The sequence below is a fragment of the Physeter macrocephalus genome, chromosome 16, assembly GCF_002837175.3.
Source record: "Physeter macrocephalus isolate SW-GA chromosome 16, ASM283717v5, whole genome shotgun sequence".
NCBI lineage: Eukaryota > Metazoa > Chordata > Mammalia > Artiodactyla > Physeteridae > Physeter > Physeter macrocephalus.
In genome coordinates, this window is record NC_041229.1 from 13,135,352 (window position 1) to 13,154,174 (window position 18,823).

General features: G+C 57.1%; 1 protein-coding gene across 2 annotated transcripts in view; it reads left to right on the plus strand.

Moving 5' to 3' along the window:
- Positions 1-16,776, plus strand: part of LOC102995977 (nectin-1) — a 69,322-nt gene extending 52,546 nt beyond the window's left edge. For both annotated transcript variants that reach the window (XM_007124222.4, XM_055091556.1), the window contains 4 exons: positions 424-726; positions 1,165-1,282; positions 2,776-2,927; positions 12,514-16,776. In XM_007124222.4, coding sequence (XP_007124284.3) covers positions 424-726; positions 1,165-1,282; positions 2,776-2,927; positions 12,514-13,061 — 1,121 coding nt within the window. In that variant the 3' untranslated portion in view covers positions 13,062-16,776. The remainder of the gene's footprint in view (positions 1-423; positions 727-1,164; positions 1,283-2,775; positions 2,928-12,513) is intronic.
- The last annotated feature ends 2,047 nt before the right edge of the window (positions 16,777-18,823 follow it).

Sequence of the window (18,823 nt, forward strand, 5' to 3'; positions counted from 1 at the left end):
CACTTCTGGTCCCTTCTAACCAGGCTGTCTCAGTTCACTAGGGATGGGGGCTGGGCCTTCTCTGTGGACAGAGCTGAGGGAGGATCAGTATTCAGGTTGGAGCCCCACCGTGGGGCACTTTCCAGGTAGCCAGGAAGGAGGCAGACGCCATGGTAAGGGAGAGAGCCTCTTCAGCACAGCAGGACTCCAAGAAGACTTCCACTTGACGAAAGGGGATACAAAGACCAGAGCAGGAAGGCTGTGGGTTAGACCCGAAGAGGTCCCTGTGAGAAGCGCTGGGAGGGGCTTTGGTGAAGCATAGCTGAGAGGCATGGATGGCCAGGGTGACCTGAAGCAAGGCCTGGCAGGTACCTGCCCTCCTGGCCTGTGTGTCCTTGATGAGGCAGCAGAGCCAGACTCATGGCTCTCTCTGGTTCCCCGCAGCCAAACCCACCAACTGGATAGAGGGCACCCAGGCAGTGCTTCGAGCCAGGAAGGGGCAGGATGACAAGGTCCTGGTGGCCACCTGCACCTCGGCCAATGGGAAGCCTCCCAGTGTGGTGTCCTGGGAAACGCGGCTGAAGGGTGAGGCGGAGTACCAGGAGATCCGGAACCCCAACGGCACGGTGACCGTCATCAGCCGCTACCGCCTGGTGCCCAGCCGGGAAGCCCACCGGCAGTCCCTGGCCTGCATCGTCAACTACCACATGGACCGCTTCCGCGAAAGCCTCACCCTCAATGTGCAGTGTGAGCGGGGCAGAGTGTCGGGGGGCTGGGTCTCCCAGGGTGGGGCAGGCGACGTGGTCCCCTCACACCACCCCCACCCTCGCCAGCCCTCCCTCCTTTGCTTCTCACCTCTCACCTTCTCACCTTCTCACTCTCCCCACCCCCCCTTCCCTCACCCCCTTATCCTTCCTCTTTTCCTTCCTCCTCCCTCTCTCTTTCTGGGGGTTCTTTGTCCTCCCCTCCTCTTCCCCCTTTGCCCACCCTCTCTTTCCCCCTTCCTCATTCCCCTGCTATTTCTGCTCCGAGGGTCCGTGACCTCCACCCTCCCTGTCATCCTTCCCCCTCTTCCTGCTGTTTCCATGTCACTTCCCCTTCCATCCCTTCCCCATCAGAGCCTCCCTCACCCAAGTCCTGCTCTCCTGACCTCACCCTTTCCAAACATCACCTCTCGTCCCACAGACGAGCCCGAGGTGACCATCGAGGGGTTTGATGGGAACTGGTACCTGCAGCGGATGGATGTGAAGCTCAAGTGCAAAGCTGATGCCAACCCCCCAGCCACCGAGTACCACTGGACCACGTAAGTGCTGCGGGGCTGGCTGGTCGCTTTGCCAGGAACCTTGCTGGTCACAGGGAGTCCCACCCACGCCACCTCCAGAAACCTTGGGCAGAGAGGAAATGAAGGTCTAGGCTCAGGTTGCTCGGTGAGAAGGGGAGAGGGGCCATGAGAGACATGTGCACACACACACTCACACACACACACACATACCCCCCCTTGTTTGACAGCATCAGGGTCCGTGGGACAAACCATTCTGCCGGGGGGCTTCCCTCGTGATCTGCCTTCCTTTTGCTCCCTAATAAAGAATGTTGTCATTCTCCTTTGGTGATTCAGTTGGAGTCACTCCCACCCCAGCCCCCACTATTTATTTTTATCGAGGTGTCCCCAGGGAAGCTGGCTTTCTGGAGCATCCCAGCTCTTTCTTTGTTCCTTTTCCTTCTCTCCAGCACCCCCAGATTCTCAGGGAAGAGGCAGCAGTCAGCCCAGAATGCCTGTGTTCATAGAGTGCTCGTCCCAAGGCCCACCCTCCCATTCTTGGCTTCATGGTCTTTGGGCCTGGACCTCAAAGGGTCTAGTCTCACCACCCCCAGCCAGCTCTGATGACCTGAGCCAAGGTTCCTCCCAGAGAAGAGCTGGATGGAACACACAGAAAGCAGAAAGACAGGGACGTGGGGAAGCTGAGAAGCAGGTTGACATGGGTGGCCAGAATACGGCTGCCCAGATCGTGTCTTCATTCTTTTCCTAGGGAGTAGAAGGCACTGACATACCTTAGCTGTTTGTTACCGCCCACTTCCTGGAACCAGAAGGAGTTCTGAACGTGTGAGTGGGCAGGGCCTGCTTGCCAATTTCAGCTCCGGGTCCGACAGAAGAATAGTTTCGTGGCATGGAGGATCAGGAGGAAGGAACAGGTCTCCTGTGTTCAGGAACCTTCTAGGACTCTCCCCCTGTGAAAAAGACCTGTGACGTGCCCAGCAAGAAAATGAGATGGTGAAATGGAACATAATTCCTAAACATGGGTCACATCTCGTTACCTGAGCAGCTTGTTAAAATTCTAGGCCATGACCCCAGTGGTGCAGCTTTAGTAGATTTGGGGTTAGGACCCCAGACTATTAGCCAGCTACCCAGGAAACCAAGGACCAACTACCAGGAACCAGTGTGGTGGAAAGAGCACTGTGCCAAGAGTCCAAAGCTCTGGCTAGAACTCTAGTTGTCACTTTCTAGCTATGTTTCCTTGGCCTTGAACCTTGTTTCTCTTCTGTTAAGTGGGAACAGTATCTAACTGTCCTGTCTGCATGTCAGTGCTGTGATGAGCAAATGTGAAACGCTGAATGATACAAAACTGCCAAATGCAAGAGATGATTGTGGTTTTTTATTGTTTTTACCCCTTCCGAGACAGATTCTGCCTCTTAACTCAGCCAAAGGGCTGATGGTGTTGAAGTCAGGTGGGTGACACAGGGTCAGCTTCTTGGGACTGGAGAGTCATAACCCTCTGCTTTGTCTCCCAATCCCTGCAGGCTGAATGGCTCCCTCCCCAAGGGTGTGGAGGCCCAGAACAGAACTCTCTTCTTCAGGGGACCTATCAACTACAGCCTGGCAGGAACCTACGTCTGTGAGGCCACCAACCCCATCGGCACCCGCTCAGGCCAGGTGGAGGTCAATATCACAGGTAGGAAGCTGCACCCTTCCCTGCCACTCCCCGCCTCTCTGCGCCCACTGCCTCCTCCACTGCCAGCATCCGCCACCTATGGGCTGTGTCACTGTAGGAAATTTGCATCTCCTCTCCCTGATTCTCTGGTTCTCCCTTGAGCTCTGGCCATTGGTCTTGCTTTGCTTTTCTCTTTCCTCTGTGAAGGTTGTGTGTGAGACAGGGTGACCCCCCCCCCCACCCCAGTCAGAGAGGGGCAGGAGGGAGGCTCCAGGAGGGAGGAAGGAAGTGCTGTTTACAGCAATGCTGTTTTGGGGGTGGGCGTGGTTAGAGCCTGCCCATGGGTCTGCCGACAACACACCTGTGATGCTGCCTTGGTGGGGTGGGCTTGTGGGAGGAGCTCATCTCCTCCGAGCTTTGCTCCTGCAGTTCAGGAAACCTGCGTGGGTGGGAGCGCGAGGCTTACCTCAAGCAAAGATACAGAGGGAAAGCCAGGATAAAGCCCAAAGCCATGGTGGTTTGTGTGCCCTGCAACTGAATTGCTATTTTCCCTGCATTTTTCTCTCTCAGGGCAGATGGGAGGGAGACTCAGCCTCCTGACCTCTTAGAGCAAAGGGAACACAGGGGCTGGGCCGTTCTGGGGGACACATCACATGGAACGTGAAAGGAGCATGGGCTTCCGTGTCAGACAGCTGGACAAGCCCTCATCTGTAAAATGGGCACAATATGACATGCCTTGAAAGCTTGTTGTCAGAATTTATATAACATAGGCCAAGTACCTAGCACAGACCAGTGTGTCAATAAATGGCTTGTGTTCTATGGTTATTATCTTGTCTCTGTCATTATCGTTATTAATGGAAAGATCAAAACAAGCCAATAGAAGGGTAAACTACCATCACATCTTCGCAACCAGAGTGTCTTTAACCCTGTATCTGAGCTAGTTCCCGGGTGAGAAAGTGACAGAAAGACCCTCCTAGGACAGGAAGTGACATCATGCTGCTACTGAGCTGGACAAGAAGTGACCTCAGGGAGATGTTGAGCTAGGTTCAGGGATACTGGAAGTTGGGCAGCGGTTCCTGGCTCCAGGCACAGAGCTTGGGCAAGTCCTGAGGATTCATTAGCTCTGAGCCTGTTTCTCAGAAGTGGGAGACCTCACCTGTGGGTACATTCAAGGTACAGCTGCTGATAAAACAGCCCAAAGCTGTCCAAGGGCTGCATCTACCTGTCCTCGGGACTGTTCTGTCACCTCTCTCACCAGGGTTGGGAGGAGAGTGGAGTCACTTGTCACTTGCTCTTTTCTTCAACTTCCTGCTCTTGGCTCTCGGACTGATTAAGGCGGTAGAAACGTCAGAGGGAACACACAGTTTTCAAGGCGTGAGCCCGCTGTGTCCCCCTTTGCCTGGCAAAGCGATAGAGCTATTCTTTTCTACTTAACCACCCCCTCCAAAAAAAAAAAAAGAAGTGTCAGAGGTGGAGCCTGGGGAAAGCTGAGACAGCCCCTCCCCCACTCTAGGGTTTGGGGGTCGCCATAAGTTGGCAAGGATGGTAAGGCCAGTGTCACACACTTCTCGCCCCCTGGAGAAAGTGTGAGCAAAGCTCAGTAAGAGCCTCCTAGGTGCCTGAGCCCTGGCCATGTGGCCCATGAGGGTGAACAGTGTCATAAGGGAGCATGACCACCTGAGGGGATGCAGGTCACGTGAGCGACAGCACAGACTTGGCCTGAATGTGTTCACATACTGGCTCTTCCTGGCTGTGTGGCCTCCACCCCTCTGAGCCTCAGCTTCCTAGTCTGTAATACAGATATCATACTTATCTCAGGCTTCTTTTGATCACGCCAAATCCATATAGCACGGCCTAGCACACAGCGTGGACGTCCTGCATGGGAATACCTTCACCCAGCAGTGAAGCACCAACGCCACCACTGCATCCCCCTCCACCACTCGGGCTCTCTGGGGAAACTGCTGATTGGGAAATCAGGGGCGGAGGCCAAGAAACCCGGGAGCAATGACCTCCCATTGACCCTGCTGCCCAGCATAAGCGGACCAGCCAGAGGCCCACTAAGCTTACGGGGCTAAGTGGTACTGCCCTACCCCAGAGGCAGGGCCAGGACAGGAAAGTCAGGGCCTCCCTTCTCCCAAAGCCCAGGAGAATGCAGGACCACCGTGAGTGCAGGACTGCTCATCAGGCAGACACGGCAGGTCCAGGAGCAGGGAGGAAGGAGAGGGAGCAACTTCCCAGGCCCAGGCTGGGAAAAGAGAGGAAAGGAAGGAAGGGAAACCAGCGTGGAGATGAGCCATCTCCTTGGGCGTGTTTGCTCCAGCGGTGCCCTCAGTGGGATCTGTGGTCAGGCCTAGGTGGCCTTGCGGGGAAGGTGGGCCGGGGCCGCCCAGGGCTCCAGCTGGAAGAGGCATGCAGCGTGTCCTCGCGTGCTCCCCAAATACAGAGCGGGATGGGGGTGGTCACCAAAGGCGCACACATGGGTGGTGAGAAGGGCCTTGCGTAAGGGGACTCTGTCGTTGACAGCCCAGTTAGGCAGGAGCCAGGGAAGTGTGATGCTCCCTGAATCATTGATGGGCCCAGGAGCTGTTGCACTGGCCGTCCCGAGGGAAGGTCTCTCAGCCCCCTCAGGAAGACTCAGCCGGGCGGCCTGGAGCCTTTTCAGAGCTGTTCGCTCTGTTCGCTCTCGTACTCACACGGGCAATTAACGCGCAGCCGCCGACCCCACCAGCCTTCCTCCCACATCGGCTGGTCTCCGGGGGGCACAGCCATGCCCTGTGCTCCAAGCCCCGCTGGTCTGGAGGGAATGCATGAACGAGATGGATAAATGGAAATGTAATTTTTCATTCTGGCCATCGTACAGGTAATAGCTTTGCCCTGGGCGCATCTGGCGAGGGAAATGACGAGCAGGGCAAGGGAAGGCGTGCAGCAGGGTGCGTGCCAGAGACACACGTGTGTGCAGGGCACGCATGCACAGGGCCGCTGCACCACCTGCACAGACACACTTTGGCACAGGCTTCTTGGGATCGCAGATCCCAGAGGTGGTGGCCTTTGAGTTGTTCCTCGGAGGCTGAGTGGCGGGTGAGCGGCGATGGAGGAAGTGTGGGGGAGGAGAATGGCTGGGGCCGAGGGGGCAGGGACAGAGGGAGCAGAGCGTCCTCTCTCTGGGCCACGGGCGGCCTCCGAAAGCAGCAGCGTGGCAAGGAGCGTGGTCGAGACTGAGCGCCTGGGAGGCTGTGTGGATGGCACCTGGGGGACCGGTAAGGGGCTGTCTGTACAATGAGGGTTTTTCTAGAGGGAAACGACAGGTCCAGGCTGTGGCCGTGCAACTGACAGAAGAGACAAACCAGACAAACCAGAATTTGCGGATACACTTCACGGGGCCGGGCCCGCAGAGAAGCCCATTTCCCAGGGGCGGTTTCATGGGGTTGGCCCCTAGTCACAAAACAAACCTGTGAGCTCCCCTCTGTCCTCCCTCTGGTGGCAACGCTGAGTGCGGGGAGGGCTGCGAGGGTATGGCCTTGACCAGACTAAAGAGGCCAAAGAAGGCAGCATCTGCCCCTGGGACTGGGTTTGTCCGGAGAAGAGTGTCCAGGGCACTCCCAGGAGCCAGGCAGGAAGGCCACCGGGGTGCAGGGTGTCCCCAGTTTCCATTTCCAGCGCTGAACCGGCTCAGCCATCGCGGGTGAAGGCAACAGGGTCTGCGCTTTAGGCCGGGAGTCCTTCAGACCAAAGGGTTGGTGGGGCTTGGAGGTCCATCTGGAAGGGAGGGCTGTGTGAGCCTGCGAGCGTGCGTGCCCGGGCGTGAGTGTGGGCGTGTGCCTCTGAGCGTGTAAACGTGCACAGGCAAGCAGGCGAGCGATGTCTGCGTGCTGAGTGTGCAGAAGGGGCCCGCAGCTGTGCTGTGGCAAATGTGGCCGCCTCCGGGCCGCCCGTGGCAGCACTGAGGAGCCTGTGGGGAGGCAGCTGCGTCCACACCCCTGGGAGGATTCAGTTCCCCTCCACCGCGATGAGGCCCTGCCCACTGGTCTGCGCAGTGCACAGCTGCTGCAGCTGCAGGAGAAGGGCTTCCCAGAGCTTGACCTCAGGCCTTCCCCCCTCCCTGGGCCCACAGCACTGCACACTGGGAGGTGTAGTTCTCACAGCTTCCCGGCCTAGGCTTCTGGTGCCAGAGCACTGCCTGCCTGCCTGCCTGCCTGCGGAAGCAGCAGGCGTTGGTTTGAGAAGCCCGAACATTCTCTTTGACCCCAAACCTCCTCTGGATCCTAGAACCAGACTAAACCCTAACCCTCGCTCCACCTCCGATCCATCCAAAGCCCCCGTACTAACCCACCCACCTCAGTCAGGAGACCCCCGGCCCCAAAGGAATGCGGAGCCTCCACTGCCCCAGGGTCCCAGCCAGCCTGCCATCCCTGAGGGGAGGCTGCAAGCCTTCAGCAATGGGGCTGGGCTGCCCCTTTCGTAAGAGGAAGTGAGGGGAGCCGGCTGGTCCCCCACCAGGAAGCGCAGATGACCCCACGGCCCAGCTCTTCTCTCCCGCCAGCTGCGGCCTTTGAGGCTCTGCTACTGGCACAAAGACGGGAGCTACTGGCTGAATGTGACAGCTGGAGGGGTGGAAGGGGAGGGCGCTCCGTTCCACACCAGACATCCACCTCTGCTTACAAATGAGTTAGGTCCCCACATGCACTCCTTCTGCACCCTCACTTGGCATCTCCGCACAAGTCTGCGTTGCTGGAAGGTCATCTTAACCGGTCTTCTGCCTCTAGGCAGGCTGGCCCTAAAGTAGGCAAAATAACCAGGGTTCCCTTTGGTCCCAAAAATCTCCAGGGAAGAGTAAATGTACTTAGGACTCAGGTGGGGAAAAGGTAAACAGAAGGCCCTAGAGAGGAAAGAGACCCAGAGGCTCACCTCTGAGACATGGCCTTGCTTTGTAGAATTCATTCACCAAATGTTCTTAAACTCCGGCCACGTGCCAGGCCGTCTAGGTGGCGGGGGGCGGGGTACGTCAATGAGCCAAAAGTCCCTGTCCCCGTGGAGCTTACGCTTTAGCACAGGAGGACAGACAACAAGTAACAGATAAAATACGTTTGAAAAATTATGTGGTCATTTTGAAGGTGATAAGGAAAAAAGAAAACAGGGTGAGGGGTTCACAGTGCTGGGGGTGGGAGTTTGTGAGCTGTGATTTTCGATAAGGTAGTCAGGGGAGGCCTTGGTGAGAAGGTGACCTCCATGAGAAGTTGGAGCCAAGCCCTGAAGGCGCTGAGGCAGTGAGCATGGGACACCTGGGGGAGGAGCTTTCCAGGGCGCAGAGCCGCCAGTGCAAAGGCCCTGAGGAAGCTGGGAGTGGAGCGAGCTGGGAGGAAAGCAAGAGATGAAGGCAGAGGCACAGATCATGTAGAGCATTTTCAGTTCTCAGATTTAACAGGATCTTTGTGGCTACCATGTTGAGAATAACCTGTACAGGAAAGGAGTGGAATTGGGGAAGCCAGTTAGGCAGCTATTGCAACAATCCAGGTGAGAGATGATAGTGGCTGCGATCAGGGTAGTAGTGATGGAGACGGTGAGAGGAGGTCAGGTTCGAGATTTACTTTGAATTCGAATTTACAGACTAGTTGGGACAGCAGCCACTCTCGTGAAACAGGCAATACAGTAAACTCTACCATACTGTGATTAGTGGGGCCCAAAAAATTCACTCTAGTCAAGTGAAATGTAGGAGAGATTTACTTCTCCTTGGGTCTCTGTTTGCTACAGAAAGCATAAAAGTAAATATAGTTGAACTAATATTGTACACAACTGGAACACACTGAATTGAGTCGGTCCCAAATTATCATGACACTGCCACTTCCTCAACCCCTCTCCCTGTTCCTGCAGAAGGAAAGAACTTTAGCCACTTGAAAACTGGCAGAAGGACCAGAGCCAATCATGGTAGATCCTAATTTGCATTTACTGCAGCTTGTTCTATCAGGCCTTACTACAATATGTCAGTATATGATTAACGAAATGGAGTAAGCTATTGTTTATACCAGAATGAAAGCTGCAGACCACTGGTATGTAAACATTCTAAAGAGAAAGAGAAGTGTGAGCTGGAGAAGAGAAGGCTGCATAAAGGGACCGAAGCACAGAAATAGGTAGAAGGAGATGAGGAAGGGCATTCCAGGCAGGGGAAACAGCATGAGCAAAGGTCTGCAGTAAAGAATCTACTTGGGGGCTTCCCTGGTGGCGCGGTGGTTGAGAGTCCGCCTGCCGATGCAGTGGACGTGGGTTCGAGCCCCGGTCTGGGAAGATCCAACGTGCCACAGAGCAACTGGGCCCGTGAGCCACAACTACTGAGCCTGCACATCTGGAGCCTGTGCTCCGCAACAAGAGAGGCCGCGATCGTGAGAGGCCCGCACACTGTGATGAAGAGTGGCCCCCGCTCACCGCAGCTAGAGAAAGCCCTCGCACAGAAACGAAGACCCAACACAGCCAAACATAAATAAATAAATAAATTTAAAAAAAAAAAAGAATCTACTTGGACAGCAAGAACGGTGAGTTGGCCACAGACCCAAGATCAAGTTGTGTGATGAAAGCTTTGAAGACCAGATTGATGTGGTCCAACAGGCAATGGGGAAGTCATTGCTAGTCTTTTGAGAAAGGGAATGGTAGTGTCTACACAGCGAAAATTAACCCGGTGACTGTGGATGGAGTGACTAAAGGGCGGGGGCAGAGACCAAATGAAGGTGGGAGATTCACGGATCTACTCTAAAAGTAAAACCTGGTGTCAAGTGAGAAGCTATTGAATAGGAAGAGTCAACAAGATGTGGTGGCAGATTTTGACCCAAGAGATGGAGAAGGAAGAGTCAAAGATAAATAAGAGTCTAAACTGGAAGAGTAGACAAATGGTGGTGGAGTTGTGGTGTTGAATGGAGTGGGTTTGGAGGGAAGGCGGTGAACCATGTTGGGAGGGTTGGGCCTTGAGTGGCTGGAGAGAATTCCAAGTGAGGTTGTGCTATAGATAGAGGAGCGTTCAAAGTGTGTCCCCAGATACTTCTCCTGTGAATGGTCCTTGAGTCAGGAGGGTGGGGTTTGTGTTCCAGGAGGCTGGGAAACACTGTGTGTTCCTCTTACAGTTCGCAGTGTGCATGAGAAGACGAAAGGGCTCTGATTCTTTGTCTCCACCGACATTTCCCGAAGTGTTTGACCCCAGTATTTTTGCCAGCCCTCTGAGCCAATGGCTTGAGGTTCCATGGCCGCAGCTTGGAAACTGCTGTCCCAGAGGCCTTTGGAGATAAAGCCCCAGAGTTGAGGGAGAGCTGGCTACCCGAGATGGTTTGGAGAGCCAGCAGGATCAAGGGAACTCATGACACTGAGGCCAGGTCTGTCCCTAGGACGGAAAGCAGAGGGTAAGGTCCAAGGATGGAGCCCCCAGCCAGGCGGCTGGAGCAGAGAGAAGGCCCAGCAGTGCAGTCTGCAGACAGAAGGCTCCAAAAAGAAAGCTGAGGGTCAAGGACTCCTTGTATTTATTGGGAGGCAAAGGAAATGTGTCAGAGAAGAAGGGCAGGTTCCTCCACCTGATGCCTTTCTTATTCTGCTGGCCTCTCCAAGTCCTAGTCATCCTTCAAGGCTTGGCCTAAGTCTTCTCTCCTCCAAGAAGCCTTTTCAAACTCCAGGCCACAGGACTTTCCTGCACTGCACTCCTGAAGCCCTTATCGGCCAGCGCCCTTGATGTCCACATGATGCTTTGCCTAAGAGTGTCATTTGGTTCCTCAGCTGGGCTGTGAGTTCCTTGTATCCTGTGACTAGCGAAATAGATGCTCGGTACATGTTTGCTGAGTGGATGGGTGGGTGGGTGGATGGAGCGATGATGAGGCAGGTGGCGAGAGGAGAGAGCACGCAGGTACGGGGTAACAGCTGAAGGGGGAGCCGCCGGCAGGTTGAAAGTACACAGGTGGCTAGGTTTCTGCCAGCTGCCTCTTGGGCGTTTCTTGTGGCAACATCTCCCACCTCACGGGGAGCAAGTGTGCAGCCCTTTTCAGGGCGGTAAACAGATGGGACCTGGTGAACCAGGAGAAGACGCTTGAGGTCCAGGGAGACTGTTCTGGAAGTGGGCGGTGAGGACAAATATTCAATAAATATTTCTTGGGCAGCCACTCGGTGACCTGCACTGAGGACACAGTGGTGACAAGTGGGAAGCTGAGTCCTCAGCGGTTGTGCTTCTCTCTGCCAACTCCCGCCCGTGGAGAGGCCCGGAGCAGGAGCCTCTGGCAGGGGGGGGGTCCCAGCTCAGCCATGTGATGCAGGCAAATCGCCTCCCTTCTTCGGCCCCCGTGTTTTCATTAGACCTTCCCGCCCGAACTCGTGGAAGTCCTCTTCTCTTCTAGAATCCTTGCCCTGCTCCCGCTACAGACAGCACCCCACAGGCTCACACACTAGACCGGCTCCACCTCTGGGAGGAGGGACTGGTCTCATAGGAGGAACAGGATTTCCACGGAGCGAGTGATGCTGAATCGGGGAGTGAGCTGGCAGAAACAGATTCCCAAAGGCCAGAACATATGCCCAGATTGACCGCCTCCCTTGGCCTGAAGAGAGGAGGGCTAAGAGCAGCCGAGGTCAGCCCTCCAGGCCTGCCGTGGACCTGCCCACCGGCTCCTCCTGTCCAAGGCCAGCCGTGGTCTCCGGTGCCACCCTGTGGTGGTGCTGGGAACCGCCTCCCTCAGCCCCACCTGGGGACCCCTTCGGCCTCTGGCCTGGCCCCACTGGCAGACAGACACCCGCCCAGCCTTCTCTCCCTGCCCACCCACTTCCTTTCTCTTTTCACCTTTTCTGCCTTCTTGTTTCTGCTCTGTCCTCAGTGTGTACATATTTGTACACACACGTTCATCACATCAGCACGTGTGTGGGCCGCTCGTGACAAGGGTGTATGCCGGCACGCGTGCTCGCTTGTGTATACTTGTCATCTTTGCTACTCACGTGCTCTCACACTCCCTTTCTGCACAGCCACGCTGAGCATCTTATGCTCAGAGCCCGGCTTGGCTGCACCCTGGCCCCCACCCTGCCCTGCAGGGCCAGACTGTAGCCAAGAACCACAGCCCGGGCCTCTGGCACTCACGGGGCATCTACGGGGCCAGCACCTTGGAGCAGATGAAATCAGGCGTGGGGCACCCGGTCTGCTCCAGGCTCCAAGTCTCAGAAGCCAAGCTGTGGTGCTGGGGCGCAGTGACAGCAAGAGAATCAACGACGCGTCGTTGGCTGATGGCCTCGGACAAGTTATTTGACCTCTCTAAGCCCCGTCTCTTCGTGTGCTGGAGGGAAATTAGTAGCATACTTACTTCACGGGGTGTCATGGCGGTGACTGGCGTCTACTGGACCCTGGGTCATGGGTGGGCTGGCTCCACGTCCAAGGAGAAAGTCAGCATGGGGGCTCTGGGGCTACGAGGCTGTCTCTGCCTCTCCCTGGCCCCAGCTACCCACGCTGTAGCGTGTTGGGCTCCTGGCTGGGTGGGGTGCTGAGGGGGGGGCCTTTGGAACTGGCCTCGGGCCCGCTTCCTGGCTTTCCCTTCCCTGCCACCCCTGCTGACTCCCCAGGAGCAGACACTGACACTGTCCCCCTCCATCTCTCTTCCTCACCCAGAGTTCCCCTACACCCCGTCTCCTCCCGAACACGGGCGGCGCGCCGGGCCAGTGCCCACGGCCATCATTGGGGGCGTGGTGGGGAGCGTCCTGCTGGTGCTGGCCGTGGTCGGCGGCATCGTGGTGGCCCTGCGCCGGCGCCGGCACACCTTCAAGGGTGACTACAGCACCAAGAAGCACGTGTACGGCAATGGCTACAGCAAGGCCGGCATCCCCCAGCACCACCCGCCCATGGCCCAGAACCTGCAGTACCCTGAGGACTCGGACGATGAGAAGAAAGCCGGCCCCCTGGGCGGCAGCAGCTACGAGGAGGAAGAGGAGGAGGAGGGCGGAGGGGGCGAGCGCAAGGTGGGCGGCCCTCACCCCAAATACGATGAGGACGCCAAGCGGCCCTACTTCACAGTGGATGAGGCGGAGGCCCGTCAGGACGGCTGCTATGGGGAACGGACTCTGGGCTACCAGTACGACCCTGAGCCTCTGGACTTGGCCGAAAACATGGTTTCTCAGAACGACGGGTCTTTCATTTCCAAGAAGGAGTGGTACGTGTAGCCCCGTCTGCAGAGCCCCTGCCCCAAGCCCACACCCGCACGCCCCCTGCCCGCCCCCCACCGTCCACTGCCCCAGGAGCTCGGCAGAGACTCACCCAGCTGCTCGGGGTACCTGGGAGCCCAGGGCACGCGACCTGGCTTTGTTTTGATTTCCTCCCTGCCCCCCCACCCTCCCCCATGGTGTGTGTTCACTGTGGCTTCGGTGTTGCTGGTACCTTTCCTCCCCTGACCTCACCTGCCGCCCTCCGCAGGGAGCCCTAGTCCCGTCTTGTGTACCTAGACGTCCCTCCGGGATTTGGGGAGCCAGCCCTCCCCTGCCCCCAACACTGGAATTTGTCTGTGTCCTCTCTCTGCGGGTGGAGGGCTGAAGGGGCTCCAAGAGGAGAAGCCCCCTGCCGCCGACCCCAGATGCTGCTCCTTTTTCCCTGGGAGAGGGAACCCGGCACCCCCTCCCCCATCCCACCGTGAGCTGACCAGCTGGAGTTCGGACCCCCGGTCTAAGCAGCCATTGTGCCCAAGGGGTAGGGGAGGGGGGGTGGCTTTTCCGAAGCACCCAGGGTTGGCTTTGTTTGTTAAGTGAGTCAAGCTGAAGTTCCCACCTGAGGCCTTGGGCAGTGTGTTTTCCTGGCAAGGTTAGTTTTACATATTTTTTTTCCTCATTGGCCTCCAGAGAGTTAAGGTAGACTCCGGCCCACACTTCCGATACACTTCTACCAACACGTATGCACACTTACACACACACACACACGCACGCACACACACGCACGCGCGCGCGCGCGCTGCCCGTGTCTACCCCTGTGCTCCCCCTGGGGTCACATGCCTTACCCAGGCTGGACACTGCCCAAGGCCCGCCTCTCTGCTCCACCTCTCCCCCTTCCTTCCAGCTGAGGATGGGGGCAGCCTTCAGAAGCTTCCAGGGAGAGCTGAGACTGGTCCCTTCGGTGCCTCCACCTTAGCATCTCAGGCTGGCTCTTAACTGCTTCTTATAGCATGGAAGTTTCTTGAATTTCTCCCTATCTATCAAGTGCTAGCCACTCTTGATTTTCTTGGGGAGTCAGAGCTGGGATCCCAGAAGGGAATTACCTCCAGGAGCTACAGGTGAAGAAGGATCAATGCAGAGGGCAACAAAGAAGGAAGCCCGCACAATAGGAGCTCTGCAAACACAGGCTGATAAGACTCTGAAGAGCGCAGGTAGCTCCTGGCCCACAAAGGCCAATGTAGCTGCTCTGGGCCTGCCAGAAAGTGCAAGGGGAACGGGAAGCCAGGGATCCTGAGTCTGAAGCTCCTGCTCGCCACCCTCCCCGTCCTGCTTCAGCTCTCCCTGGTCTCCATTCTGGATGAGGTGGGGAACCCTGGAGAAGCTTCCCCTTTGAGTTGTAGATTCCCTCCTTGAATGGGGCTCTGGGTTCCTGTCAATCACCCGAGACTGATGGTCTTCCCCAGGATACCATGGAGCAAGGCCCCTCCCAGCCCCTTCTTTGCTCCCCCAGCTCAAAGTGCCTCAGTCCCTCCATTTGCCTACCCCATCCCCCCAGCACTCTAGATGGGAAAGACCCTGGGATGGGAGAGACAGGTTCATGCCTGCCCATGAGGATTCCAGTGAACTTAGCCCAGGGTGCAGGGGCTCTGTGGGATGGCAAGTGTTGGGAGGAGGAAGGCACACCACTCTGTGCCCCACGGGCACCAACCTACCCTGCCATAGGCTTCCCAAGGGAGCCCCCAGCCTCCCGCCCTACTCCTCCCCTCCCTGGTGCTGCTATGGAACCCCCAGCCAGCTCCATCTCTGCCCTGGCAACCCTGGACCCACCAGCTGGATCACGCTCCTCCCCCAGCCTCCACTGCCCTAGCCCCAGCCCAGACCACCCAGTAGCCACGTAGCAGAAGTCTGAAGCCATGCCAGCCCTGGGGCGGCACTCCCCTCTCTTGGCATTGGGGGTACTGGATGGGATGGAGTTGGGAGAAACTTCTGGGGTCTTTCTAGCCACAGGGCAGAGGGGGTGAAGGAGCTGGGCTGCATCTCCCAGCAGTATTAGTGTCCCCCCCAGGGCAGAGGACCTTTTCCATGTTACATCACTACCCCATCCCACCTCACACCACCCTGGCCCCTCTGCTTGGTCCCCTTGCCCCCAGGCAGGAGGAAATCCCAGGGGCCTGCCTGATAGAGGCATTCTCTGTCCCCTTGAAATCACAAGACTGAAAAGACTCTTCCTCTTGTGTCTCCCTTATCTGCACTGCCACCCCCTCTTCCTCCTTATGTGATGGACTTAGGAGGCCCCCGGGGCCTAGCCAAAGCACTGAGTCCCCCTTAAGACACCTCCAAGCCCTCCCCTCCAGCAAAGCACAAATTGTGGGGTCCATGCCAGATGCGTGGGCCACGTAGGAGGCTCCTGCCTTGGCAGGGACCCATCAGCAGCACGCCCAGCAGGGCAGCTGCTACCCGGGGCCAAGAGTCGGCACGAGGCCGGGGTCGGCACTTGGGCCTGGGGTGACGGGGTTTTCTGTGCCCCAAGTTTGTGGGGCGGTGGGTACTACTACTGCTGGGCCCATAGCCACAGCCGCTGGCACAGGGGAGGTCTGGCCCAGCAGAGAGACAAGGACATCTTGCTTCTCCTCCGTGCCCCCAACGTGAGCTGAGCTTCTGCCTTTGCTGGAAATGAAATAAACTTGGTCTGCATTGTGCCAAGGCCTCCCCACTTGTCATCCTGCCTCTTGTTGCCCTCCCCGTCCTTGCCCGCCCCCCACTCCACCAATACCCTTCTTTCCTTAAGATTTTGATATTGTTCTAATGTGTAACAACCCTCTGAGTCCCCTTTGACCGGAAGGATCTGAAGAGCAGCGCACATGGAATCAGGGAACACAGGCACGCACGTGCAGCCCCGTCAGGCCTGGCCCATGCGTGCACGGGGGCGCACACCCCCCGACAGACCCAAGCACAGGTGCCCCAGCCCCGCAGACATGCCAAGGGGCTGGGCTGGTCCTGCTGAAAGCCCTTCAGGAAAAACTGATTTCCCAGCGCTCGGGCCATAAGAGAGACTCACGGGGGCCCTCTTTCCCAGGCATGTGCCCCCATGCCAACGCCCCTCCCGCGTGCCCGAGTCACTGGTGCAATAATTTTTCTGCCATCCTCCAAGCAGAGGAATCGGGGATTGTGTTAGGTGGTGTGGGCAGCTCACGTGGGAGGAGGGGAGGGCTGCCAGGCCTCCCGGGGGCCAGACGGAGACCTTCTAGGCCTGACTGCCACCAGGAACCCTCAGGTGGGCCCCACCAGGCCCCAGGCCCACCGGGAGACGTGCGCAGGCCCCTGTGCCGTGGCCCAGGCGGTGAGGGCTTCTGGGACCTCGCTGCTGCCGCCCGACTGTAAGGCCAGAGGAGCCCCTGCCCCACCCGTGTGTGCTGCTCTTCTGACTCCTGCTGTGAGGAATGGGATTCTTGGCCGGAAACAAACAAACAAAAAAAATGGTTCTTTTTTTGTATAAATGGAAACAAAATCCAGGAGAAGCTGCCCCCTCCCCTCCCCCCAGAGTGTGATGCACTACCTTTGCTTCAATTTCTTAGTCACTGTTTTCGTCTTTGGTCCCAGGGACGGCCCAGCAGATTCTCCTGGTTCTAACCCAGGGGGTGTTTGCATCACCCCCTTTTACTTGTATAAAAAAAAAAAAATGATGGGTTGAAAAATGTACTGAGGAAAAAAAATGTACTTTTTTATAAATAAAGTCTTTAAAACAACCCCGGTTGCTTCGTGTCCCTCGGGAGCTGGGCCCTTCCCCACGGACCTGGGGGCAGGACAGGGTACAGCGGGGATGAGCCAGCTCCCTAGTACGAGGAAGGCAGCCTCCACCCCGGTCCCTGTTCCCATGGCTCTGGAACACTGACTCGGACCCCGAAGGAGCCCCCTGCCCAGGCCAAAGGAGCCCCAACCCGCCCTCTCGCGGGAGCCCCAAGGGCAAACGTGAGGGTCCTGCCTGAGTCCTCAGCACAGCTCCCGGGCTGCCGCTGAACCGCCTTCCACACAAGTGGGACCACCGTGGACAGCAGCATCGGGAGGGGTTGGCCACTCAGACACAAGCAGGGAGCCCTTTAACATGCGGCCTGAGAGTCGGGGGCCGATGGTGCAGAGGGAGGGCCCTGTGCTGGCTAGAGTCCCCTGCCCTCCTGCCCCAGATGTCCTACCCAGGCCCCTCCAGTTCCCCTCCTCACCCCCACTGTCCTGCTTCTTCCTGCCAAGTCCCCTCCTGTGGCGGTTTGGAGAAGAAAACCAGCAATGTCACACCTGTCGTGTTAGACAGATCCCTGGGGACAGGGCAGAGACAGGAGCTTTATCCTCTCAACTTTTGGGAGGATACTGCCGACTGCATCCCCTGCAAGCTCTCAGAGACCCCGCCCCACCCCCCAGGGGGCTGGTTGGAAGGAAGGTCTCCTAGTTCCTTGGTTACCTCGCCCCTCCCCGCCCCAGCACCATCTGCTTCCCATCTCCTGGGCTGGAATGCAGGACAAATCGATCCAGGGGTGGCAGTGGCAGGGGCTTCAGTGACTGCCCCCTCCCAGCCACCCCCAGCAGCATCTCCTTTCACTGAAATCCACACCATACACCCCTGAGAAAAGGGGGTGGGGACGCTGGAAGCCTAGGTGGCTGCCCAGCAGCAAGCCCTCCCGCCCATCTGGGGCAAGACCACGCCCTCCATACGTAGGATTGGGGCGGGCGGAATTGGCGGGAGCAGGAGAAGCCAGCAGCTGTTGGCAGCTGGCTGGGTCCCTCACTGGAAGGTCAAACCCAGCACTTTAGACTGTGTTGGGATGTTGACACTCGAGTGAGATGCAAATTGGTTGTTTAAGCGGTCACTTCCTCAGTTCTCCAGGCTGTCCGTTTAAGTTAATTTTTAATTTGCACAGGCAATAAATGCTTAATTACATTATTAATATATTGGAAGAAAGCAATGGACAGAATGTCCTAATTGGCATTTAACTAGAACGTTCCGGCAAATTAGCCAAGACTTTCTCCGGCAGCCGAAGGAGGGCAAGCCAGTTAGTCCCAGGCACAGCCTCTCCAGGCTAGAGAAGCCAGACCCAGCCCCATCCCCCAAGATACCAGGAGGCCAGGACACACGTAGCTTTCTAGTTGAGCTAGGCTTTGGAAGAACCTTCTGCTAGTTAGGCTACCTCTGCCGAAACTTCAACCCTTGCCCCTGTGCTCCACCCACACCCTCAGCAGAGCAGAGGACAAAACGCTGGATGGCTTGGAGACAGGATCCACCTGAGAGGCCAAGGTCCCCCTGGGGTGTGCCCACCATTGCCTTACCTCGACTGTGGACCCAGAACTGAGATAGCTGGGCAGCCAGAGCTCCTCTCTGGATACCAAGGAGTCCTCTCTCCCACCCTCCTTACCTTACCCACTGCAGATGGTTAAGGGAATGAACTTGATGAACTGAGGGATTCATTTATCCACTCATGCATTCATTCATTTGACCGCCCTGGGCCAGGCACTGTGCAACCCTGTGATAGTCCCACCCAGAGTCCCTGGTCTCAAAGAATTCAGAGCCTCCAGGGTCCTAAACCCCAAAACAGTGCCATGCTGGCCATGGACTGAAGCAGAGCTATGTGTAAAGTGCCATGGTAGCACAGAACAGGAATATGACTAATTTTGTCTGGGAAGGTCTGAAAGGCTTGATAGAAGAGGTGAATTTTCCCCTGGGCCTTGAAGGATATGTAGAACTTCCCCAGACCAAAGGTGTGTTCAGAGTATTCCAGGATGACTTGGAATTTAGC